Source organism: Oncorhynchus clarkii, chromosome 25 (assembly GCF_045791955.1).
Source record: "Oncorhynchus clarkii lewisi isolate Uvic-CL-2024 chromosome 25, UVic_Ocla_1.0, whole genome shotgun sequence".
Classification (NCBI taxonomy): Eukaryota; Metazoa; Chordata; class Actinopteri; order Salmoniformes; family Salmonidae; genus Oncorhynchus; species Oncorhynchus clarkii.
Window position 1 is genome coordinate 5,578,526 of NC_092171.1, and position 26,346 is coordinate 5,604,871.

Below are 26,346 nucleotides of genomic sequence, written 5' to 3' on the forward strand. Positions count from 1 at the left end.
AGTCTCCTCCTCGCCAGAGGCTGTCTGGAATGCTGGATCATGGGGAGCACCTATCGGAGCGTTCATTTATCTGATTCGCATAGCAGCCAGTCACTTCAGCTCCAGTGGCTTGACAGGTGACACTGATTGAGGTTGGAGCTACAGTGCTGGATGAGTAGCTGGTGGATTGGCCCTTTGCTTTACAGCCACAACATTCTACCACTCCAGCCAATTGAGACCAATTAGTCTGAAATGGGCACATTGACAAACAACTACAGTGCACCCTGGTATGCAGCTTCTATTGTTAGAATTATTTAATTAAGTTGTACCACACACTGAGATGGCAAAAGAGAATGTTTACTCCCAAGTACGGGACAGTTGAAAAAAAACATCCTGCAATAACAAATCTCAGCCAGATGATGGTGACAATGCACCAACACAAATATCACATAACCCAGGATCAAAAGGGAACCAGCCTCAAAAGGCCACTCCTTCACCACAAAGTTCAAAAAGCTAACAAAACATAGACGTTATTATTGTGTCTTGGAAGGCTCTACAGCTGTCATACAGATAAGAACACTGTTTACCTTTCTAGTTGACATAAGCTACATCACATTTCCAGGAAAACAATCTGTGCCACCAAGTCTGATATGAGAGGATCTATGGTGCCTACCTGTAGGTAGAGGGCCTGGTGCCCGGCCAGCGACTCCCCCAAGGGAACCACCACCTTCTCCAGGCTGCGCTGGTGGGAGTGGGCCTGGATGTCAGGGCTCTCTTCAGACCGCAGCTCAATGTGGGAGATCAGCAGGTTGGATATGACTTGCTGCACTGACTGCAGAGGAAGACAGTCAGGAGTGAGTTGATAGATTTCTAGGAAGTAGGTCATTTGGGTGATAATCCTACATAATGTGAATACTATTGAGGTGGAATATAATTTCTGTTCTCTTGTAAATGGTTGAAGTGGTACATCATTACAGAATGCCAGTGCATAATGTCATGTTAGTCCATTTAATACCCTTTTGAAAGCATCATAAGGTCAAAATAATAGTTGTAAACATCCTCAGTGTTGTGGAAGAGGCTGTGCTGCTCACATTTGTGTCTCCACCTGGCGTGGCGCTGAGTGCCAGGATGCGAAACTGTTGAGTCTGGCTCCCCAACTGTCTCACCACCTGAGGAGAGAAGCAGTGACAACATGCTATTATTCCCGCAATTTAACAGTCACTAGAGAATAGATTTAAGGTGTCACAAAAACAATATCTGAGAAATAACATGGCGGTTTGATTGGGGGTATTTTTCTCACAAGGTCTCTCAAACAGGCACCTCTGCTGTTGATAATTATTGCTGCCATCACTAGCACATTAGAGGCTGCTGCCCCATATACATAGAATTGAAATCACTGGCCACTTTAATAAATGGAACACTAGTCACTTTAATAATGTTTACATATTTTGCATTACCCATCTCATATGTATATACTGTATTCTACTGTATCTTAGTCTATGCCACTGATATTGCTCGCCCAAATATTTATATACTCTTAATTCTATTCCTTTACTTAGATTTGTGTGTATATGTTGTGAAATTGTTAGATATTATTTGTTAGCTATTACTGCACTGTCAGAGCTAGAAACACAAGCATTTCGCTACACCCGCAATAACATCTGCTAAACACGTGTATGCGACCAATAACATAGGATTTGATTTGATTTTGAGGACAGCAATGAAAATAAGCATCTGGGCTTTATTGTGTTCTCTTGTATGCATGTCATTCCGTCACCGGCTGGGCAAGCCTATTACTTTTAATCATCTAATAAATTATATCAATCAATCAATCCCTCTGGTGGTAACTGGAGCCAGTATCAGTTATAGAACAGTGGTGAAATAGCTTACCTCTGGTCTGTAATGGTCATTGACATAAATGTAAAGCTCAACACAAACTACCTTAGTTAAGGCAGAAACATTCTCAGGTATGGTTTTAAGTGTTAGATACCTGGCAATAGGCATGATTCCCCAGTGCCTTGTGAGCCTCGTCAATCACCACACACTTGACGTGCAGCGCGGGGCAGGTGGCTCGAGACAGGTCGTTCACCAACACCTGGGGAGTGAGGAAGAAGATGCGCCTGGACCTCCACAGTTCCTGCCTCTGCTGAGCCTGCGTGCTCCCTGGTGGAAAAGGAATGGAAATGTCAGACAAGACATGTTTTATGGCCTTGCCATGGCCCTGCTTAAACACGTTTAAGATACATGTGTGGCAACTTACCTGTCAACTCTGCCATGTGTGTCTGTGGAATACCCATCACATTGTAGCACGCTTCTATTTGTTGTGCCACCAGGGGTTTTGTTGGTGCCATGAAAACTATCTTTCCAGATGGATACCATCGATAAAAGTTGTACATTACCACAGCAGCAATGAAAGTCTTGCCCAGGCCAGTGGGGAGGCATACCAGCGTATTCTGAAATAAAGCCGCCTCCGATATCTTTAGTTGGTAGTCCCTTATGGGATAGTTGGTGGGGTAGATCCATACCTTTGCAGAGGAGCTGTCAAGGCCAGGGAAGTCTTTGTAATATGTTGATCCACTTGAGCTTATCTGTGTGAGACAAGTGCTCTCAACATTTGTTGTGTGTTCACTATGTTGTCCAAGGTTTCCATCAATTTGCAAAGACTTTTCCGCCTCATAAACAGCAACTACCATTAAATCATCATCTTCATCATCATCATCATCATCATCAGCAACAACCTCCTCGACATCTCTCACCTCGCTGTCAGCTGTGGACCCCTGATCAAATTCACCCCATAGCGTGTTACGGGGCGGCAAAGTTATACCAGTCGCCCTTTTCTGAGTCTTGACTGAGGCTGCTGTGCTGCCCCTGCTGTTTTGCGTTGTTTTTCGTCGTCCGGAAGAATTCTTTACATTATTCGTTTGACTAACCTTTTGTGGAACAGATGCTCCCCACGTCTGGAACAAAGTCATTTGGTTCAGACCACTCATTTTCGCGTGTGGCGTTGATTTTTAGCAAGAAGCCATACGGAGACCAGACAGCCAAATATTGTTGGACAGCGGTAGCGTTACGAAGTTTGCGAAAATAAGTACTTCCGGGGTCGCTCACATATTTTTCTAAATAAACACCAATAGCGACATAACGCAGAAATGACTAATAATAGCTTTGAATATATTAGAAATATAGACGAGTTTCCGACTTATAAGGAGATGTTGATATATATTTTAAATGACACATTTCACGAAGGGACTTTCATTTTCACTTGACGTGATTGTGACACCGGAAAAGGAACAAAACTCGGTTTATTTCCCCGCGAACTTTTCCTCGTTACCATAGCAATGGAGGGACGCGAGTGTACTTTCATACTTTTTCAGGTAAAAGCAGCTAACTAACTAGCTGGCTGGCGTCTCCAAACAAAGAATGATCGTTTGCTTACCCGTGTTGTCTTGCTACTATAGCTGCGTGCATGTTGCTTGAAAGCAGCTTCAAAGCTAACTTTAGCTAGTGTTGGCTAGCAGCGGGGACTGACTGTGGGTGGGAGGCTTAAGTTACTAGCTAACGTTAACAACGTAACACGATGCGATCTAGCCGCTAGCTTAATACAGTATTGTAGCTAACTACAGTCTCTGTTGAACAGGGTTGTATTCACAAAATGTATGTAGCTAGCTTTTTATGATATTGTAGATACCCTGTATGTGAATATACTCTGCCAAACGGTCTGGACCTTTATGGCACAGTAGGAAAGTGTACTACAACATGCTCTAACATACAGTACAGTAGCCAATTGTTTGTTCATGCCATAGCTGTACCCTTGCTCTAAAGTCGGGTAGATTATCCCAGGAGCTTCCTTCATTTGATGGAAGTGTTTCCATTTGCTTTGGGAATAGAGGCTTCTCCGGAGAGGTGGAATAGTGTGGTCAATGCCATTCTGTATACAACAGACCCTGCCAATAGTTCTGGAGGGACCTAAATGGCAGAGGTGGAAATGTGCTCTCCCAGTTACTGAAGGGTTGTTGGTTCAAACGTAGCTCTAGTTGTCAATTGCGACACTACTACTAGCGAACAAGTTTAACCTCACCAGGTGTTGTAGCCAACACTAACACAGTGGTCACCTCACCCCTTTCCCACAGGCACACGCTCGTGGATATCTGATGAGAAAGGAGATCAACTGCGCACGTTCAGAGTTTGAGGATATTGTGAGAGATATCGATGGAGAAGTGAACCACTTAGAGTGGAAGGGGCACATTATTGCCATTCCTCACTTCAAAGACGTAAGCATTTTAAGGTTTCAAATAAAATGTTATTGGATGCATACACACATTCTGCTGATGTTATCGTGGGTGTAGCGAAACTCTTACAGTGCATTCGGAAAGTATTTAGGCCCCTTTACTTTTTCCACATTTTGTTACAGTTTGGCCAGGTGGCCAGCTCTGGGAAGAGTCTTGGTGGTTCCAAACTTCTTCCATTTAAGAATGATGGAGGCCACTATGTTCTTAGTCAAGTTGTAGAAACATCTCAAGGATGATCAATGGAAACGGAATGCACCTTTTGGGTCTCATAGCAAAGGGTCAGAATACTTATGTAAATAAGGTATTTCAGTGTTTTATTTGTAATATATTTGCAAAAATGTCTAAACCTGATTATGCTTTGTTATTGTTTGTAGATTGATTAGATTTTGTCTTTTAATATTATCCATTCTAGAATAAGGCTGTAACGTAACAAAATGTGGAAAAAGTCTAGGGGTCTGAATACCTTCCGAATGCACTGTATCTTCAACAGTGCAGTAATAACTAACAATACACAAACAAAAGCAACGTAAAAATATTAGAATGAGCAATGTCAGTGTAATATAAATATATGTACACTACCGGTCAAAAGTTTTAGAACGCCTACTCATTCAAGGGTTTTTCTTTATTTTTACTATTTTCTGCATTGTAGAATAATAGGGAATATATCAAAACTTTGACATAACACAAATGGATCATGTAGTAAACAAAGTGTATTTGAGATTCTTCAAAGTAGCCACCCTTTGCCTTTGACAGCTTTGCACACTCCTGGAATTAACTCAACCAGCTTCATGAGGAATGCTTTTCTAACAGTCTTGAAGGAGTTCCCACATATGCTGAGCACTTGTTGGCTGCTTTTCCTTCACTCTGCGGTCCAACTCATCCCAAACCATCTCAATTGGGTTGAGGTCGTAACTGAGTCAGGTTTGTAGGCCTCCTTGTCCACACACGCTTTTTCAGTTCTGCCCACAAATTTTCTATAGGATTGAAGTCAGGGCTTTGTGATGGCCACTCCAATACCTTGACTTTGTTGTCCTTAAGCGATTTTGCTTAAGGACAACAACCTAAGTGTATGTAAACTTCCGACTTCAACTGTACCATCCTCCTGCAGATAACCATTCATTTCTGGTGTAGCCCTAAGCACTCAATATTTCAATAGGATCCCTGATATAATGTAAACATTATAAATTACCCTCTCTCCCTCAGTGACATGACTAAGTATATATCCTATTCTCAGAACCCAAAGGGTGGCTAAAACTGTTTTGGTTACTACATTATTCCATATGTGTTATTTCATAGGTTTGATGTCTTCACTTTTATTCTACAATGTAGAAAATAGTCAAATTAAAGAAAAACCCTTGAATGAGTAGGTGTTCTAAAACTTTTGACCTGTGTGTGTGTGTGTGTGTGTGTGTGTGTGTGTGTGTGTGTGTGTGTGTGTGTGTGTGTGTGTGTGTGTGTGTGTGTGTGTGTGTGTGTGTGTGTGTGTGTGTGTGTGGACATTATGGAGTGACAGTATATGAATAGAAAAGGTGTGTACAGCAGTAGTTATATAGGTTGAGCCTTCACTAGAATACAGTGTATTATCTGTATATATCTGAAGTGGGTGAAACAATATATACACATTATTAAAGTGACCAGTGTTCAATGACTACGTGCAGCAGTCTTTAAGGTGCAGGGCTGAGTACCGGATGGTATCCTGACTAAAGTTCAGGGCCGGGTACTGGGTGGAGGCCGGCTAGTGGTGACTATTTAACAGTCTGATGGCCTGGAAATAGAAGCTGTTTTTCAACCTCTTGACTCCAGCTTTGATGCACCTGTACTGTCTCCACCGTCTGGTAGCGTGGTGAACAAACCATGGCTCGGGTGGCTGAGGTCCTTGATGAGTTTGCCATTCTCTCGAAGACCGTAAGTTCTGCTTGTAATTTTCTGCACTGTTTGTGTATCTAGCAAATGTTATTGTACTCTACCATACAGGATGGCCCATCTGGTATCTTCACCAAAAAACATGCGGAAGAAGCACCAGACAGGGGAAGCCATCCTCTGGAGCAGCCAGGGGAGAGAGAAGGGGCACAGCTTATGTCCAATAGGCTAGAACCAGAGAGAGATGACCCCTACAGCCATGGACGGGCATCCATCTCCAGGGGCTCCTCCAGGCCTTCTTCTTGTCCACCTGGGGGTGAGGGGGAGACTGAGGGCAGTCAGGGGGAGCAGCTGGATGGAGGAGGCGTGCTGGAGAGCACAGGGGATACGACCACTGTCTGGAGCAGTCTGGGTCGAGATGGTTGTTTTCAGAAAGGTAAGGTGTGCGTGGGTCAAATAAAAGTTTAGTGTGTGTGAATCCAAATATGCTTGTTTTTAGAGACTTTATACTCATTGTTTTTAGGGCATGTAAGTTAATGACTTGCTCTGAACGTGTCTGCCTTTTCCCAGGTTCCCAGCGGTGGCGTAGTCTGGCCCAGGACGAGCCCCATACCCCTGAAGCCTTGCAGCTACACAGGAACACTCTGGCCATGGAGATGCTATGGCTTCAACAAGCTATTGCCAGCCGTAAAAAAGTGAAAGACGTTTTCTCTAATTTTATGTCATTGTCGCATTGTTTTCATTGATTGTGTTGAAGAATAAGACCAATATTCAATGCAAGGTTAACAATTACATTATCTTTCTCTTCTCTCTTTCTCTCTCTCTCTCTCTCTCTCTCTCTCTCTCTCAGTACCTGTCACTGAAAGAGAGTCTGAATATTTCCTAATGGCAGAGGACCAAGGAGAGGCTGTTTCTCTAAACTGGACATTGATCTGAAGGACTGAATCTTTCCCCATGTTTATAAATGAAATTATGTTAAGATACATAAATAATCATATACCAAATAAATTAATCTAGCTATCCCACACTGGGAGGGGTATAATTAAATGTATATTTTTTTTTGGGGGGGGGGGGGGGGGTATTTATTCAAGATGTGTATGAGTGGCACAGAGTGAATGTTTGGGGAAAACATATTATGAATAATGTTTATGTTTGTAACTATCCATTGATGGCGTGGTCAAGTATATTATAGCTATGTTTTTTAAATAATAATAATACTTGCGTTGTTGCTGTCAGTGCTACATGTGATGTTGCTTCACGTCACTGCTATTGTCTTCATCGTTCCATATAACTATGGTGATCTCCATTCTTTTCAAATAAGTTACGGGAGAGATTCAAGGGAATTCCTGCTGCCTTTAGTTTATCTCAGATGATCCACACAAGCTCGCATTTCCCATTGAGACCACATACTCAATACAATCATTAAAGTGCAGTTATACAATTCAACGTTCTGTTCTTGTTTGTGTGGATATCGACAACACAAAAGCTGCTTTCTTGACAGCCCATAAAAGGTCAAGCAAGGGAGAATGTTTGAAATGGATTAATGGAAAAGGTACTTCAAGTCAACTCCCAGAGCCAAACCTACTGTAGAGGTGTTGTCCCTGAGCTTTAACTACTGTTTCCGTTGTACATACTACAGAACTAGCATTAGGCTTCACTTGTGAATTTGACCATGTCAATTCAACGGGTTTTTTAATGTTTTTTTGAAGATGATGCATAAGTTTATGGTTTCTTATTTATTCAGCTTACAACACTGTCCCCTTGCTCTCTCTCTCTGTCTATTGCTCCTGCACTCTCCCTCTTCTTGTAGTTTGTTGCAGCTGATGGTTTTCCCCACAAAGCCAGTCATTGCTGGCCCTGCTGCCATAGCAACCAGGAAATACAGCCGCCAGAGATGTGTGTGTGTGTGTGAGAGAGAGCAGAGAAAGCGGGAGAGTCCACCACACAGAACACAACAACAGAAGGGGGTCTCACCTAATTCAAACATTTCGACACTCTTCTAGTCTTCTAAGGTTTGAGTGTATGAGAGGTGGTGTGTTAGACCCCGAGCAGACGGGGACAAAGACAGCATCTGGTGAAATGGCTTCTAGTGGGTCAGCAACTCTCCTCCTGCCTCCGGTCAAGAGCGTGATGGTCTACAGGAACGGTGACCCCTTCTCCTCGTGGTCAACCATCGACAGGTGGCCACCATAGAGGCATTCCTCAATGACGTGACCCACTGCATCCAGGCTCCACTAGCCTTGTGAGGACCCTGTACACCCCCCCCCCCCCCCCCCCCCCGTCAGACCTCCAGACCGGGGCCAAGTACGTAGCTGCAGGCTTTGAGAGGTTGAAGAAGCTGGCGTGAGTAGTAGTCTACCAGGCAGAATTATGAATTCTCTGGAAATGGTCTTAATTCTACACCTGTATGTTCAATGGTCCATTTATTCATGTCGACCATGTATGTCTACCTTGACTTGTGTAAATGCCTAGATACAGTAGGTTACATTATTTTTGTCAAAGTTAATGTTTCCTATGAGATGTAATGCAATTGTGTGCCCAATACACATGAAGCTCGTAAACCATTATGCAAATATTTTATACAGACATGGGTCAAGCGCTCTATGTCTCATTGACGTTGGGGATGACGTGTGAACCCTTGACATGTCTCTTGGTTTCTCCGTACAGTTATTTGAACACAGGGCTGAAGAAGCAGCCTGTACCCAGAGAAGGAGCTCAGGGTAAGGTTCAATATGCTTTTCTGTGTGTGGCGGCTCTCTGTCGGGTCCATTACTCATGAATCCAGGCCTAACCCATCTCGGACTCGCCACTGGAACGCTCCGAGGGGGGTGGTCACACTAACAAATCAAATCAAATTTATTTATATAGCCCTTCGTACATCAGCTGATATCTCAAAGTGCTGTACAGAAACCCAGCCTAAAACCCCAAACAGCAAGCAATGCAGGTGTAGAAGCAATCAGGTGGATCAGAACCGGTACCAAGACAAATATGTAAATAAGCACCATAATAACGTCAATGTTCTGTGCTGTATTCAAGCTGTCACCCGGTGTCTTAGGTAATTGTTGGCCCATTTCAATAGCTCTCTCTTATCATCAGATACATTCACATATCAAAGGAGGATAGGTCTTGATGAGGTAACATTATGCAAAGGACTCTCGGACGTGTCACGGATGCTTGTCATGCAAGGCCATTTCAAGCGCAGCATCTCAATAGCCATTCGCACAATGGAAAGGGCTTGCTTTTTATTCAGTCCAATTGGTTGGATAGCAAGATATGAATGTGTTTCATTTTCAGCTGTGGAGTGTGTGTACTGCTTTGGAGCAATATCGTACTCCTAAAAATAATATAAATCTCCATTATCTGACTGGGACCAGAAAGGCCACCATAACGTGCCCGTCAGCATTCTTTCTCTACACCACTGAGTTAATATGAAACAGTAGATTGTGTGACACTTGGGTTGGCACAGATGTTGTTTTGCCACTGTGTTATCAGGGCTCTGAACATGCCTGGGCAGGCCTGATACACAACCTACAGATGTAGGATCTTAGTTTGAGCCAGTTTGCTACAGCAGGTAAATAATCCGGCAGCAACAGGAAACGTGAATTAGCATGTGGATTATAATTCATGGCCATTTTTTATTGGGGTTGATACATTTCTCATTAGGGCAAATCAAGTCTGAAATTTCAAAGTGGAAATGACAAACTTTCTAAAAACTCAACAACCTTTTTAAAACAAGTTTGCATTTCCTGCTGTGCTTGCAACAAAAGAGTAATCAAATTAAGATCCTACACCTGTACGCAGCCCCTCACTGACAGCCCCCATGCCTTCCGCTTGGTTTAAATACAACAACGTTGCATAGTGCCACATCAAAGTGGAAACACTGTAGAAACATTATTATCCGTCTGTGGCTAGGTTTAGTTTGAAGTATTGATTTTGTTGTTATATTATGTGGTCAGAAACAAGTGATATTAACAGGGATTGCCTCAATAGCCTTAAGGGCCTAATAGTAAGGTCAGTGGCAATTTTGTGGACGGAGTGGCTATATTGTTTAGTTATTCATTCAAGTGGGGCACTCAATCTGTCTATGTAGATGTGTTATTGGCCAGGATGATGACGTGTGTTGCCATGGACACTGCCCTCTGACTGAAGGGTGTGTGGCCCTAAGTGATAACTGCTAATTGTGAAATGTCTGTGGGTGAATGTTCTGTTCTGTAATTAATACAACTGGTATTTTTACATTTGAGTCATTTAGCAGACGCTCTGATCCAGAGCAACTTACACAAGCATTTAGAGTCAAGTGCCTTGCTCAAAGGCACAGACGGATTTTTCACCTAGTCGTCTCGAGATTTGAACCAACAACCTTTCAGTTACTGGCCCAACGCTCTTAATCACCTGGTGTTAAATTATATCAAATGGGATAGTTGCTATATTAATGATTGTTTATCAAATTGTATTATTTGGCATTCACTGCTCAGAGGAGGTTGTATTTCTGCCTTGTCTTTTTTTCTGACTCACAAATCTGTCTAGAACTACAGTGCTGTAGTTTATTTGTGATGTATTCTGTTATCTTTTGTCCTAGGCAATATTACTCCACAGACCGAATGTGTCAGCAAAATGGAGAAAGTATATTTTTTGTTGTTGCCGCCAACCAAATCTCACTTAGGGCCCCCAAAAGGCTAGAGGCTCTCTGACCCCATTAGTGACCCCCCCACTATGTGGCAGTGGGAGCAGGGAGGTTCAAGAAGCTGCCCTACGTGGAGCTGTTGGTTCCTAAAGCCACTGATAGGTATGGATGGAATTATCATCGTACAGAAATGTTAGAGAATCTGACAATAGAACAGCTTTTAGACAGACAAGACTAAAGACTAGTGTGTGTGTTTTATTCTAAATCAAATATTGAATTCTATATTACATGAATTTCAATTTTCCATTTTCCAGAATTTACCCTGGAATTAAGGAGATATGAGGTATGCTACTTTGTGCTTATCATCTACTGATTCATATTTTATATTTATTTTGTCTGTAGAACAATTGAGCGTGGTAATAAAGGTACACACTGTCTCCCTTTGTCTTGCTCAGGGCAGGAAGGCAACCAGGGGGCCCTGAGGACAGATACAGTGACTCTGCTCTTCCTGGACTCTCCAGAGGTACAGTCGAAACACTGTAGCAAAAAATGTGCTTTTCTTACAAGTCCATGTAGTCCCACCCTGTGTGTCTGTTTTCTTCCATATGGTGTCCAATGAACACGACTCTGATGTTGTGGTTCCAGTCGGACAGACGGAGGGTGAAGTCAACGGGGGACGAAGTAGGGAAGACGACACTCCCAGACATTCAAAGGAGACCAAAGAAGGAGGTGAGCGCTATCTTCTACGCCAGACCTGTGAGGAACAAGAGCCCAACCTAGGCTTCTGCCAAGGAGTGGACCAGGTAAGAGCACACACACAACTCCAATTACCTGGGGGCCAGTGTCAGTTTTGCTGTTCTCACGGAGGGCCTGATTTGAATAGGAATTAGATATCAGAGGTGGAACCACAAAAAAGCAACTTGTGGGCATGATGTGGCCCCTGGGCCGCATGTTTGAGACCCCTGGCATAGTGTAAAGTATTGTATTCATGATTGTGTCTGTACACACTTACGATGATTTATCGTTCATGTCTCTCTGTGTGTGTGTGTGTGCATTGCAGCCCAGGCCAGTGTGTTCAAAGGATGTGTACGGAGGAGGAGAGAGGAGGTGCAGGGGGCTGAGGAGGTGCTGGAGAATGAGAACACAGCAGTAGATCTCCCTGTTGACCAGGTATAACTCTTTTCTCTCCTCCACTCTTATTGTCCTCCTTACCCAAAGCCCTCCGTTCCAGGACAGCAACCACCCCCCTCCACTCCGCGTTCCAACTTCTACCCTCAGGTTCCAGATACAAACCAGACTAAAAAGCAACTGATACAAGCACTCCTTTGTACCCACCGGCTAAAACATGTTAAACACTTGGCCCAAGTAGGGATAGGGAATTAAATGGTGCAGTATCTGATTTTCGCATTCTATTGCCCGAAGAAGAAGAAACAAAATCTATGTACTATGTGTGTTTTTTTTTAAAATGTTACCCCTGCCTGCAACCAAATTTCCCTCTGGGGACAATGAAGTTTGAACTGTTATTTATTCCCTTAAGTAGTGTAATTGGACCATCTTTTACTTTTCTCCTTGAAATTATGTATGAGGTTTATTATACGGGAAAAAATATATAAATGCAACATGTAAAGTGTTGGTCCCATGTTTCATGAGCGGAAATAAAGATCCCAGAAATGTTCCATATGCACAGTAAGCTTCTTTGTCTAACATTTTGTGCACAAATTTGTTCATATCCCTGTTAGTGAGCATTTTTCCTTTGCCAAGATAATGCATCCACCTGACAGGTGTGGCATATCAAGAAGCTCATTAAACTGTGCTTGGGACAATAAAAGGCCACTCTAAAATGTCCAGTTTTGTCACACAACACAATGCCATAGATGTCTCAAGTTTTGAGGGAGTGTGCACTTGGCATGCTGACTGCAGGAATGTCCACCAGAGCTGTTGCCTAAGAAATGAATGTTTGTTTCTCTATCATAAGCCGCCTCCAACATCGTTTTAGAGAATTTGGAAGTACGTCCTACCAGCCTCACGACCGCAAAACACGTGTAGGGCATATTTTGGGGCGAGCGGTTTGCTAATGTCAACGTTGTGAACAAAGTGCCCCATGGTGGCAGTGGGGTTATAGCATGGGCAGGCATAAGCTATGGACAACGAACACTATTGCATTTTATCGATGGCAATTTGAATGCACAGAGATACTGTGATGAGATCCTGAGACCCATTGTCGTGTCACTCATCCGCCACCATCACCACGTGTTTCAGCATGATAATGCACGGTCCCATGTCGCAAAGATCTGTACACAATTCCTGGAAGCTGAAAATGTCTGTCCTTCCATGGCCTGCATACTCACCAGAAGTGTCACCCATTGAGCATGTTTGGGATGCTATGGATCGACATGCACAACAGCGTGCTGCAGTTTCTGTTAATATCCAGCAACTTCATAAAACCAATTAATTGGAGTTGGAGAACATTCCACAGGCCACAATCAACAGCTTTATCAGCTTTGCGAAGGAGATGTGTCATGCTGCATAAGGCAAATGGTGGTCACACCAGATACGGACTGGTTTTCTGAACTTCCTGACTGATGTCTTGAGATGTTGCTTCAATGTATCCACATCATTTTCCATCCTCTGATGCCATCTCTATTTTATGAAGTGCACCAGTCCCTCCTGCAGAAAAGCACCCCCACAACATGATGCTGCCACCCCCGTGCTTCATGGTTGGGATAGGGTGTTCTTCGGCTTGCAAGCTTCCCCTTTTTCCTCCAAACATAACGATGGTCATTATGGCCAAACAGTTCTATTTTTGTGTCATCAGACCAGAGGACATTTCTCCAAAAAGTACAATCTTTGTCCCCATGTGCGGTTACAAACTGTAGTCTTGCTTTTTTATGGTGGTTTTGGGGCAGTGGCTTCCTCCTTGCTGAGCGGCCTTTCAGGTTATGTCGATATAGGACTTGTTTTACTGTGGATATAGATACTTTTGTACCTGTTTCTTCCAGCATCTTCACAAGGTCCATTGCTGTTGTTCTGGGATTGATTTGCACTTTTCGTAACAAAGTACGTTCATCTCTAGGAGACAGAACACGTCTCCTTCCTGAGCGGTATGATGGCTGTGTGGTCCCATGGTGATTATACTTGCGTACTATTGTTTGTACAGATGAACGTGGTACCTTCAGGCGTTTGGAAATTGCTCCCAAGGATGAACCAGACTTGTAGAGCTCTACAATTTTTTTCTGAGGTCTTGGCTGATTTATTTTGATTTTCCCCATGATGTCAAGCAAAGAGGCACTGAGTTTGAAAGTAGACCTTGAAAAACATCCACAGGTACACCTCCGATTGACTCAAATTATGTCAATTAGCCTATCAGAAGCTTCTAAAGCCATGACATAATTTTCTGGAATTTTCCAAGCTGTTTAAAGGCACAGTCAACTTAGTGTATGTAAACTTCTGACCCACTGGAATTGTGATACAGTAAAATAATCTATCTGTAAACAATTGTTGGAAAATGACTTGTGTCATGCACAAGGTAGATGTCCTAACCGACTTGCCAAAACTATAGTTTATTAACAAGACATTTGTGGAGTGGTTGAAAAACGAGTTTTAATGACTCCAACTTAAGTGTATGTGAACTTCCAACTTCAACTGTATGTAAGGTTTGTTGGTATAGTGTATAGTTTAGCAAACTGGAATATGTGTTGTTGTGTCTATCTTTTAGAGAGTGGCAGAGAGAGTGGAGGATGAGGGCCTAATTGGCAGAGATCCTCCTCATTCCAACAGCAGAGATCAGGTGTGTTTCTTTCTGGGATCGTTTTATTCCTTGAGTAACATGAAGTTTTATCACAGTGAACACAAGATGTTGAAAGACTTCTCTTTAACATTTGTTTAACCATACATATACTACCGTTCAAAAGTTGGGGGTCACTTAGAAATGTCCTTGTTTTTGAAAGAAAACACTTTTTTGTCCATTAAAATAACATCAAAATGATCAAAATACAGTGTAGACATTGTTAATGTTGTGAATGACTATTGTAGCTGGAGATGGCAGATGTTTTATGGAACATCTACGTAGGTGTACAAAGGCCCATTATCAGCAACCATCACTCCTGTGTTCCAATGACACGTTGTGTTCGCTAATCCAAGTTGATCATTTTTAAAGGCTACTTGATCATTAGAAAACCCTTTTGCAATTATGTTAGCACAACTGAAAACTGTAGTGCTGATTAAAGAAGCAATAAAACTGACCTTTAGACTAGTTGAGTATCTGATGCATCAGCATTTGTGGGTTTGAATACAGGTTCAAAATGGCCAGAAACAAATAACTTTCTTCTGAAATTCATCAGTCTATTCTTGTTCTGCAAAATGAAGGCTATTCCATGCGAGAAATTGCCAAGAAACTGAAGATCTCGTATAACACGGAACAGCGCAAACTGGCCCTAACCTTCTGGTTAGAAAGAGGAGTGGGAGGCCCCGGTGCACAACTGAGCAAGAGGACAAGTGCTCAACTGGCAGCTTCATTAAATAGTACCCGCAAAACACCAGTCTCAACGTCAACAGTGAAGTGGCGACTCCGGGATGCTGGCCTTCTAGGCAGAGTTCGTCTGTCCAGTGTCTGTGTTTTTTTGCCCATCTTAATCTTTTATTGTTATTGGCCAGTCTGAGATATGGCTTTTTCTTTGCAACTCTGCCTAGAAGGATAGCATCCCAGAGTTGCCTCTTCTCCGCTGACGTTGAGACTGGTGTTTTGCGGGTACTATTTAATGAAGCTGCCAGTTGAGGACTTATGAGGTGTCTGTTTCTCAAACTAGACACTCTAATGTACTTGTCCTCTTGCTCAGTTGTGCACCGGGGCCTCTCACTCTTATTCTGGTTAGAGCCAGTTTGCGCTGTTCTGTAAAGGGAGTAGTTCACAGCGTTGTACGAGATCTTCAGTTTCTTGGCAATTTATCACATGGAATAGCCTTCATTTCGCAGAACAAGAATAGAGTGATGAATTTCAGAAGAAAGTGCTTTGTTTCTAGTCATTTTGAGCCTGTGGGATTACAGGTCAAAATGGCCAGAAACAAATAACTTTCTTCTGAAACTCGTTAGTCTTTTCTTGTTCTGCGAAATGGAGGCTATTCCATGCGATAATTTGCCAAGAAACTGAAGATCTCATACAACGCTGTGTACTACCCCCTTCACAGAACAGCGCAAACTGGCTCTAACCAGAAATGACTGTGAGGCCCCGGTGCACAACTGAGCAAGAGGACCAGTACATTAGAGTGTCTAGTTTGAGAAACAATCGCCTCACAAGTCCTCAATTGGCAGCTTCATTAAATAGTACCCGCAAAACAAGGGTCTCAACAGTGAAGAGGCGACTCCAGGATGCTGGCCTTCTAGGCAGTATGTGTTCTTTTGTCCATCTTAATCTTTTATTTTTATTGGCCAAGGTCAGCATCCCAGAGTCGCCTCTTCGCTGTTGACGTTGATAATGGTGTTTTGCGGGTACTATTTAATGAAGCTGCTAGTTGAGGACTTGTAAGGTGTCTGTTTCTCAAACTAGACAATCTAAATGTACTTGTCCTCTTGCTCAGTTGTGCATCGGGGCCTCACACTCATATTTCTATTCTGGTTAGAGCCAGTTTGGCTGTTCTGTGAAGGGAGTAGTACATAGCGTTGCACGAGATCATCAGTTTCTTGGCAATTTCTCGCATGGAATAGCCTTCATTTCTCAGAACAAGAATAGACTGATGAGTTTCAGAAGAAAATGATTTGTTTCTGGCCATTTTGATCCTGTAAACGAACCCACAAATGCTGATGCTCCAGATACTCAACTAGTCTTAAGAAGGCCAGTTGTATTACTTCTTTAATCAGCACTACAGTTTTCAGTTGTGCTAACATAATTGCAAAAGGGTTTTCCAATGATCAAGTAGCCTGTTAAAATGATAAACTTTTGATTATTTAACACAACGTGCCATTGAAACACAGGAGTGATGGTTGCTGATAATGGACCTTTGTACGCCTATGTAGATATTCCATCAAAAATGTGCCATTTCCAGCTCCAATAGTCATTTACAACATTAACAATGTCGACACTGTATTTTTGATGAATTTGATCTTATTTTAATGAACAAAAAATGTGATTTTCTTTTAAAAACAAGGACATTTCTAAGTGACCCCCAACTTTTGAACGGTAGTGTATATTTTTTCAACATCTTGTGCTCGTAGGGATAAAAGTAACAGTCTTTGTTAAATGCATGTTTATTCACGCCTGGTTGTTGTTAGTGTGAAAGGATTGATACTACAAGAGGTCCTTTGTATTTTTCTCCTCGAGATTTTGACCAAGGCTACAGTGGATAAGAAGTTCTATGAAAAAGATCCTCTTCCCCTCCCAAAAGACCCAGACAAGTTGTGTCTCCTTCACTGGAGCCAATGTGAGTAAAACATTTAAATGTGTTAACCCTCGCAAGGCTGCCGGCCCAGACGGCATCCCCAGCCGCGTCCTCAGAGCATGCGCAGACCAGCTGGCTGGTGTGTTTACGGACATATTCAATCAATCCTTATCCCAGTCTGCTGTTCCCACATGCTTCAAGAGGGCTACCATTGTTCCTGTTCCCAAGAAAGCTAAGGTAACTGAGCTAAATAACTATCGCTCCGTAGCACTCACTTCCGTCATCATGCTTTGAGAGACTAGTCAAGGACCATATCATCTCCACCCTACCTGACACCCTAGACCTACTCCAATTTGCTTACCGCCGCAATAGGTCCACAGACGACGCAATCACACTGCACATTGCCCTAACCCATCTGGACAAGAGGAATACCTATGTAAGAATGATGTTCATCGACTACAGCTCAGCATTTAACACCATAGTACCCTCCAAACTCGTCCCTGGGACCCTGGGTCTCGACCCCGCCCTGTGCAACTGAGTCCTGGACTTCCTGACGGGCCGCCCCCAGGTGGTGAGAGTAGGAAACAACATCTCCACCCCGCTGATCCTCAAAAGGGTGCGTTCTCAGCCCTCTCCTGTACTCCCCGTTCACCCATGACTGCGTGGTCATGCACGCCTCCAACTCAATCATCAAGTTTGCAGACGACACTACAGTGGTTGGCTTGATTACCAACAACGACGAGACGGCCTACAGGGAGGAGGTGAGGGCCCTCGGAGTGTGGTGTCAGGAAAATAACCTCACACTCAATGTCAACAAAACAAAGGAGATGATCATGGACTTCAGGAAACAGCAGAGGGAGCAGCCTCCTATCCACATTGACGGGACAGTAGTGGAGAAGGTGGAAAGTTTTAAGTTCCTCGACGTACACATCACGGACAAACTGAAATGGTCCACCCTCACAGACAGCGTGGTGAAGGCGCAGCAACGCCTCTTCAACCTCAGGAGGCTGAAGAAATTTGGCTTGTCACCAAAAACACTCAAACTTTTACAGATGCACAATCGAGAGCATCCTGTCGGGCTGTATCACCGCCTGGTACGGCAACTGCTCCGCCCACAACCGTAAGGCTCTCCAGAGGGTAGTGAGGTCGGCACAACGCATCACCGGGGGCAAACGACCTGCCCTCCAGGACACCTACACCACCCGATGTCACAGGAAGGCCAAAAAGATCATCAAGGACAACAACCACCCGAGCCACTGCCTGTTCACCCTGCTATCATCCAGAAGGCGAGGTCAGTACAGGTGCATCAAAGCAGGGACCGAGAGACTGAAAAACAGCTTCTATCTCAAGGCCATCAGACTGTTAAAACAGCCATCACTAACATTGAGTGGCTGCTGCCAACATACTGACTCAAATCTCTAGCCACTTTAATAATGGAAGGATTTATATAAATGTATCACTAGCCACTTTTAACAATGCCACTTTATATAATGTTTACATACCCTACATTACTCATCTCATATGTATATACTGTACTCTATACCATCTACTGCATCTTGCCTATGCCGTTTGGCCATCGCTCATTCATATATTTTATGTACATATTCTTATTCATTCCTTTACACTTGTGTGTATAAGATACAGTGCCTTGCGAAAGTATTCGGCCCCCTTGAACTTTGCGACCTTTTGCCACATTTCAGGCTTCAAACATAAAGATATAACACTGTATTTTTTTGTGAAGAATCAACAACAAGTGGGACACAATCATGAAGTGGAACGACATTTATTGGATATTTAAAACTTTTTTAACAAATCAAAAACTGAAAAATTGGGCGTGCAACATTATTCAGCCCCCTTAAGTTAATACTTTGTAGCGCCACATTTTGCTGCGATTACAGCTGTAAGTCGCTTGGGGTATGTCTCTATCAGTTTTGCACATCGAGAGACTGACATTGTTTCCCATTCCTCCTTGCAAAACAGCTCGAGCTCAGTGAGGTTGGATGGAGAGCATTTGTGAGCAGCAGTTTTCAGTTCTTTCCACAGATTCTCGATTGGATTCAGGTCTGGACTTTGACTTGGCCATTCTAACACCTGGATATGTTTATTTTTGAACCATTCCATTGTAGATTTTGCTTTATGTTTTGGATCATTGTCTTGTTGGAAGACAAATCTCCGTCCCAGTCTCAGGTCTTTTGCAGACTCCATCAGGTTTTCTTCCAGAATGGTACTGTATTTGGCTCCATCCATCTTCCCATCAATTTTAACCATCTTCCCTGTCCCTGCTGAAGAAAAGCAGGCCCAAACCATGATGCTGCCACCACCATATTTGACAGTGGGGATGGTGTGATGAGCTGTGTTGCTTTTACGCCAAACATAACGTTTTGCATTGTTGCCAAAAAGTTCAATTTTGGTTTCATCGGACCAGAGCACCTTCTTCCACATGTTTGGTGTGTCTCCCAGGTGGCTTGTGGCAAACTTTAAACAACACTTTTTATGGGTATCTTTAAGAAATGGCTTTCTTCTTGCCACTCTTCCATAAAGGCCAGATTTGTGCAATATAGATTGTTGTCCTATGGACAGAGTCTCCCACCTCAGCTGTAGATCTCTGCAGTTCATCCAGAGTGATCATGGGCCTCTTGGCTGCATCTCTGATCAGTCTTCTCCTTGTATGAGCTGAAAGTTTAGAGGGATGGCCAGGTCTTGGTAGATTTGCAGTGGTCTGATACTCCTTCCATTTCAATATTATCGCTTGCACAGTGCTCCTTGGGATGTTTAAAGCTTGGGAAATCTTTTGTATCCAAATCCGGCTTTAAACTTCTTCACAACAGTATCTCGGACCTGCCTGGTGTGTTCCTTGTTCTTCATGATGCTCTCTGCGCTTTTAACGGACCTCTGAGACTATCACAGTGCAGGTGCATTTATATGGAGACTTGATTACACACAGGTGGATTGTATTTATCATCATTAGACAATTAGGTCAACATTGGATCATTCAGAGATCCTCACTGAACTTCTGGAGAGAGTTTGCTGCACTGAAAGTAAAGGGGCTGAATAATTTTGCACGCCCAATTTTTCAGTTTTTGATTTGTTTAAAAAGTTTTAAATATCCAATAAATGTCGTTCCACTTCATGATTGTGTCCCACTTGTTGTTGATTCTTCACAAAAAAATACAGTTTTATATCTTTATGTTTGAAGCCTGAAATGTGGCAAAAGGTCGCAAAGTTCAAGGGGGCCGAATACTTTCGCAAAGCACTGTAGTTGTGAAATTGTTAGCTTAGATTACTTCTTAGATATTACTGCATGGTCGGAACTAGAAGCACAAGCATTTCGCTACACTTGCATTAACATCTGCTAACCATGTGTATGTGACAAATAAGATTTGATTTGGTCTGATGAAACAAAAATAGAACTGTTTGGCCATAATGACCATCATTATGTTTGGAGGAAAAGGAGGGAGGCTTGCAAGCCAAAGAACACCATCCCAACCATGAAGCGGGGTGGCAGCATCATGTTGTGGGGTTGCTTTCCTGCAGGAGGAACTGGTACGTTTCACAAAATAGATGGGATCATTAGTATGGAAAATTATGTGTATATATTGAAGCAACATCTCAAGACATCAGTCAGGAAGTTAAAGCTTGGTCGCAAATGGGTCTTCCAAATGGACAATGACCCTAAGCATACTTCCAAAGTTGTGGCAAAATGGCTTAAGGACAACAAAGTCAAGGTATTGGAGTGGCCATCACAAAGCCCTGACCTCAATCCCACAGAAAATTTGTGGGCAGAACCGAAAAGCGTGTGCGAGCAAGGAGGCCTACAAACCTGACACCAGCTCTGTCAGGGGGAATGGGCCAAAATTCACCCAACTTACTGTAGGGAGCTTGTGGAAGGCTACCTGGAACATTTGACCCAAGTTAAACAATTTCAAGGCAGTGCTACCAAATACTAATTGAGTGTATGTAAACTTTTGACCCACTGGGAATGTGATGAAAGAAAAAAAATCTCAAATAAATCACTCTCCACTATTATTCTGACATTTCACATTCTTAAAATAAAGTGGTGATCCTAATTTACCTAAAACAGGGATTTTTTTACTAGGATTAAATGGCAGGAATTGTGAAAAACTGAGTTTAAATGTATTTGGCTAAGTTGTATGTAAACTTCCAAATTCAACTGTATGTTAGCACAGCTGAAAACTGGCCTTTAGACTGGTTGAGTATCTGGAGCATCAGCATTTGTGGGTTCGTTTACAGGATCAAAATGGCCAGAAACAAATAATTTTCTTCTGAAACTCATCAGTCTATTCTTGTTCTGAGAAATGAAGGCTATTCCATGCGAGAAATTGCCAAGAAACTGATGATCTCGTGCAACGCTATGTACTACTCCCTTCACAGAACAGCCAAACTGGCTCTAACCAGAATAGAAATATGAGTGTGAGGCCCCGATGCACAACTGAGCAAGAGGACAAGTACATTTAGATTGTCTAGTTTGAGAAACAATCGCCTCACAAGTCCTCAACTAGCAGCTTCATTAAATAGTACCCGCAAAACACCATTCTCAACGTCAACAGCGAAGAGGCGACTCTGGGATGCTGACCTTGGCCAATAAAAATAAAAGATTAAGATGGGCAAAGAACACATACTGCCTAGAAGGCCAGCATCCTGGAGTCGCCTCTTCACTGTTGAGACCCTTGTTTTGCGGGTACTATTTAATGAAGCTGCCAATTGAGGACTTGTGAGGCGATTGTTTCTCAAACTAGACACTCTAATGTACTGGTCCTCTTGCTCAGTTGTGCATCGGGGCCTCACACTCAATTCTGGTTAGAGCCTGTTTGCACTGTTCTGTGAAGGGGGTAGTACACAGCGTTGTATGAGATCTTCAGTTTCTTGGCAAATTATCGCATGGAATAGCCTCCATTTCGCAGAACAAGAATAGACTGACGAGTTTCAGAAGAAAGTTCTTTGTTTCTGGCCATTTTGACCTGTAATCCCACAATTGCTGATGCTCCAGATACTCAACTAACCAGTTTTATTGCTTCTTTAATCAGAACATCAGTTTTCAGCTGTGCTAACAATGGTAAAAGGGTTTTCTAATGATCAATTAGCGAATCTAAATGTATCATTTTAAAAGGCTAACACAACGTGCCATTGGAACACAGGAGTGATGGTTGCTGATAATGGGCCTTTGTACGCCTATGTAGATATTCATCATTCATCATTCAATAGTCATTTACAACATTAACAATGTCTACACTGTATTTCTGATCAAATGTATTTTAATGGACAAAAAATGTGCTTTAAAAAAAAAAAGTGTATAAAAAAAATTCTGAGTGACCCCAAACTTTTGAACGGTAGTGTACATTGAATGTAAAGAATTCCTCTTCATCAAAATAAACTTGGAAATATACAATATGAAATATTTTATCTTACAAAAACAGCAACGTCCTCTGATTGTACAGTATAAGCATTTTGGGTTAAATGCCATTATTTCTGAATAAAAAGTGCAATAAAACAGCAAACAGACTACAGTTTTTCCCCACTCAACATATCACCTTGCATGGAACGCCTTTGTAGTTTCATATCAAAATAAGTTACATTAAGACATTACAACAGTTTCAAGTTTCACATTTACAACAGTTTCTCTGACCTTTGTATACAGTAGCAGCACTGTGATTTCAAGACGTGAACTCTAGTTGGTCTATGTTCAACACTAACACATTGACTGTGGTCTTCTATAGGCCTATAGCCTAGTGTTTCTATGGGCAGTATTCACACAACATGGCAGCAAAGTGGCGAGAATGTCTGGCTCGGCCTTAACTAGATAGGCAATAAATCTGGACCCCGGCTGGAATAAACCCCACTTGAACTCTGTCACAGTTGTTATAAGGTGTGGAAGCCACAACATTGTGCATGATGAGTTCCCACTAAGCTCATTTGCATTCTCTTCTACATATTGTCCAATCACTCTACTGCCAGGCTGGTGTAGGTCAGGATTGTGTCCAGTAGGGAGAAAAAGTTTTGAAACAGGGACTGGAGAGGTAGCTTACTACTTGAACTTGTCCAATAAGAAGCTCTCATTTTCATTATCTGTTACAAAATGTTGTGTTCTACAGCGACATGCTTTGGTCCCTTTGGATAGCCTAAACACCGCTGTAGTTGAAATATGTTATGTAAAGTCACTTCTATTGAAGACATAACTAAGCCTATAGAATGTACCCTAGACAAGAAACAATAACTTGAACTAGGTGGTGTGTGATAGAACCTTTTAAAATGTGTCCAGTCATCTTTTTTTAGAGCGAGACCCATAGAGATATACAGTACTGTGCTGATACAGTATCTATTTCTATGGTGAGACCTTTGTGCCATTCTGCTGCCCCTTGTTCTCAGTCTCACCGATAGAGCTCACTATGCATAGAGTGATGCCCACCATGGTGAGGACCATCCCTCCAACAGCTCCTGCAACAAACAAACACACAGAGACAGCGTGTGAAAAATGAGACAATCCTCAATGCAATGTGTGCTAAGGCTAACCAAACAGCCCAGAGAGCGATGGCAATGTTGTAGAATGTGTGCCATTATGTTTGGAGAATGGTGACCACACAACACTTACTTTTCCCTCCAAACTCCTCCCCGAGTAGCTTCCCAGTGAGCATGGTGAAGAGGAAGGTGAGGGAGTTGGCCACGGGCACAGCCAGAGACAGATCTGTATGAGGGGAGGGGAGGGGAGGGGGGGGGGGGGGGCAAAAAAAGAGGGAGATAGAAAAATCTGCATATAGGGGCAACTTCAATCATGCGATTTGGAGATAAGAGAAACCTGAGGAGGATGAGATTGTGAGCAGTCGATGTGTAAAACAGTCATCCTCTAGTTCAACATGTCTTAGTAGTAAGATGTAGCTCACCTGTGGCGGCAAGAGTGAAGTAGTACACCAAGGACCCACTCTGATTTAGTAGGAATGGTATCAGGTACTGCAAATGTAAAGGGACACGTTGTTATAGGCTACATCTGCTATAAATAACAGGAAAAGCATGGAAAGTATATTTGCATCAATTAAGAATTACATCCAAGACTATAGGCCTAAATGGAAAAAGTAGTAGTAGTAGTCCCTCTCCAAATACAAGTGTCAATTTACCTTGATGTTTAAAAACAGGAACTTAACCTCTGCCAGGAAGTGAAGAAGCTTGCTATCCTTTTTCACATGTTCAATCCCCTCTGTGCCTCTCTTCAGAAATGGGTTGGTGCAGCCCCACAGCACAGCTACCAGCAGGAGGCATAGTACCTCCACTAGAAATTAAATGTCTGTCAATCATCTGTCTTGATTAAATTGGATTCAAACTGTTAATTCTAAGTTTATGATAAACACAATTTCAGTTGATAATGGTACTCATGTTGGACAAACAACAATGCCTATGTGCACTGCCAACAACCACTCAATTATTATATTTGTCTTATCACCTAAAACCCTCACAAACTTTTGAAAGCTTATTTTCCACCATAATTTGCAAATAAATTCATTAAAAAATCCTACAATGTGATTTTCTGGATTTGTTTTTCTAATTTTGTCTGTCATAGTTGAAGTGTACCTATGATGAAAATTACAGGCCTCTCTCGTCTTTTTAAATGGGAGAACTTACACAATTGGTGGCTGACTAAATACTTTTTTGCCCCACTGTACTGTTCTATACTATTCTACGGTATCTCATTCACTTAATAATGTTCACCTATCTGGCATTACTCATCTCACATACTGTATTCTATACTTATATCTTAGTCCATTCCGCTCTGACGTCGCTCTTCCAAATGTATAGTCTTAATTCATTCCTACTTAGATTTGTGTGTAGTGGGTATATGTTGTGTAATTTGTTAGACATTACTGCATTGTCGGAGCTAGATGCACAAGCATTTCGCTACACCCGCAATAACATCTGCCTATCACGTGTATTTGATTTGATATTATGGCCAGAAAAGTGAGAGTACAAAAAGATAAAGCTCTCTAGCTTATGACATTTGCTCAAGATGTATTTTACACAACAGGTGTTACACATACATATTTCCCCACTTTCCCCATGGTCTGTTGAACTGTTCAAAACGTGTGAATTTAACGACCATGTAAATATATTCAAACTCTGTTATACCTTGATTGAAAGCTAGCTACAAGTTACTAACTTTTGACTTTCCCTTAGCTAGATAATGCTACCCGGAAGCTGCCTTAGCAAAGCCCTCGCTAACGCTAATTCGTTTTCTCTTGTAATTCACAGTAATCGGCTTCAACCTCAGTAAATAATCAATCCAGCAAGCTCATTGTGTGACTAATACAATAAATAAGGACTGTTAGAGAGCCATGTGTAAGTATATAGCTACGCTAGTATACCCGATTTACTAGCTAGCTACTGTACTTACCCACGGACACCATTGTTAAAAACGAGTACTGAGTCGCATTCAAGTCACCTACGGTAAACAGTTCTACAACGTTGGCTGGACACTCCGTCAAACGTAGTAATTATATCTGATAGTTTTATTTCAGAAGCGAAATAAAAGCATAAAATGTAAATATATATATTTTGTCAAGCATTATGGTCTTAATCAATTTACTGTAAAATCTTAAACTGGAACAGACAGTTTGAACTACCTTGCAGATATAAAACAAACAATCATATTAGTCAAAAATATCAAATTCCCAGTTTATGCTAGAACACCAACTTTAAAAGAGGTTTTAAAAATAGGTTCTATTTCACTCAAAATTCATTGACATAGAGTAAGAAATTAATTCCCGATTTAATATGTATTTTTTTTAGATTTTATTTAACCTTTATTTAACTAGGAAAGTCAGGCAAATATAACTCATTCACCAATACGTTCCTTGGTATTAGGTTGTAAATCACAGCTGGCCTGGTAAGATTTGCTGCTTCCACTTATTCAGTTCCAGCCGTTACCACGAGCCCATCCTCCCCAATTAAGGTGGCACCAACATTCTGTGCTCTTCGTGGTTGTTTGATCAATAGGACTGTAAAGTTCCCAAATGTAAGAGGACTCCCGTGGTATTTACATATTTGCATAAATCGATTTAGGTATATGTATTTTGTGGCTTTTGGCAAATGCTTTCTAATGATCTAAAGTGCCGTTGTTGCTAGTGCCTGCAAACACACAGCCCAGTTCAAAGTGAATGATGGCCGTATGGCTTATTTGCATATAAGCTTACTGTAGCACTGCTATGACTATGGTGCACAG

The 26,346-nt window shown here is 42.2% G+C and overlaps 3 protein-coding genes and 1 pseudogene across 5 annotated transcripts in view; 2 read left to right on the forward strand and 2 right to left on the reverse strand.

The window, feature by feature from the left end:
* Nucleotides 1-3,042, reverse strand: part of LOC139383244 (FA complementation group M) — a 69,957-nt gene extending 66,915 nt beyond the window's left edge. For 2 of the 3 annotated variants that reach the window (XM_071127690.1, XM_071127688.1), the window contains exons 1-4: nucleotides 2,240-3,042; nucleotides 1,970-2,142; nucleotides 1,071-1,148; nucleotides 653-811 (exon numbers count right to left, since the gene is read on the reverse strand). In XM_071127690.1, coding sequence (XP_070983791.1) covers nucleotides 653-811; nucleotides 1,071-1,148; nucleotides 1,970-2,142; nucleotides 2,240-2,969 — 1,140 coding nt within the window. In that variant the 5' untranslated portion in view covers nucleotides 2,970-3,042. The remainder of the gene's footprint in view (nucleotides 1-652; nucleotides 812-1,070; nucleotides 1,149-1,969; nucleotides 2,143-2,239) is intronic. The other variant, XM_071127689.1, reaches the window with a different exon arrangement.
* Nucleotides 3,043-3,285: 243 nt separating this feature from the next.
* LOC139383974 (IQ motif containing C) lies at nucleotides 3,286-7,574 on the forward strand. The gene is made up of 5 exons (XM_071128601.1): nucleotides 3,286-3,353; nucleotides 4,110-4,250; nucleotides 6,243-6,564; nucleotides 6,699-6,823; nucleotides 6,979-7,574. The coding sequence occupies exons 1-5, from the start codon at nucleotides 3,318-3,320 to the stop codon at nucleotides 7,012-7,014; spliced, it is 660 nt and encodes a 219-aa protein (XP_070984702.1). The 5' UTR covers nucleotides 3,286-3,317; the 3' UTR covers nucleotides 7,015-7,574.
* A 584-nt stretch (nucleotides 7,575-8,158) lies between these two features.
* LOC139383269 (doublecortin domain-containing protein 2-like) lies at nucleotides 8,159-17,360 on the forward strand (annotated as a pseudogene).
* Nucleotides 17,361-22,378: 5,018 nt separating this feature from the next.
* On the reverse strand, nucleotides 22,379-25,553 carry LOC139384034 (transmembrane protein 234). The gene is made up of 5 exons (XM_071128665.1): nucleotides 25,519-25,553; nucleotides 24,251-24,402; nucleotides 24,020-24,086; nucleotides 23,731-23,823; nucleotides 22,379-23,576 (listed from the first exon to the last, which is right to left on the reverse strand). Exons 1-5 carry the CDS (start codon nucleotides 25,529-25,531, stop codon nucleotides 23,464-23,466), a joined length of 438 nt encoding a protein of 145 aa, XP_070984766.1. The 5' UTR covers nucleotides 25,532-25,553; the 3' UTR covers nucleotides 22,379-23,463.
* Nucleotides 25,554-26,346: the final 793 nt, after the last annotated feature.

What these genes read in the sequence shown, in the direction of transcription:
- LOC139383974 (XM_071128601.1), top strand. Translation starts at nt 3,318, where the DNA reads ATGGAGGGACGCGAGTGTACTTTCATACTTTTTCAG. An exon ending in CCATTCCTCACTTCAAAGAC is followed by an intron (nt 4,251 to 6,242) that starts GTAAGCATTTTA and finishes TCTACCATACAG; the next exon opens with GATGGCCCATCTGGTATCTT. An exon ending in CTATTGCCAGCCGTAAAAAA is followed by an intron (nt 6,824 to 6,978) that starts GTGAAAGACGTT and finishes TCTCTCTCTCAG; the next exon opens with TACCTGTCACTGAAAGAGAG.
- LOC139384034 (XM_071128665.1), bottom strand. An exon ending in TCCTGTTTTTAAACATCAAG is followed by an intron (nt 24,087 to 24,250) that starts GTAAATTGACAC and finishes TTACATTTGCAG; the next exon opens with TACCTGATACCATTCCTACT. An exon ending in GGAGGAGTTTGGAGGGAAAA is followed by an intron (nt 23,577 to 23,730) that starts GTAAGTGTTGTG and finishes TGTTTGTTGCAG; the next exon opens with GAGCTGTTGGAGGGATGGTC.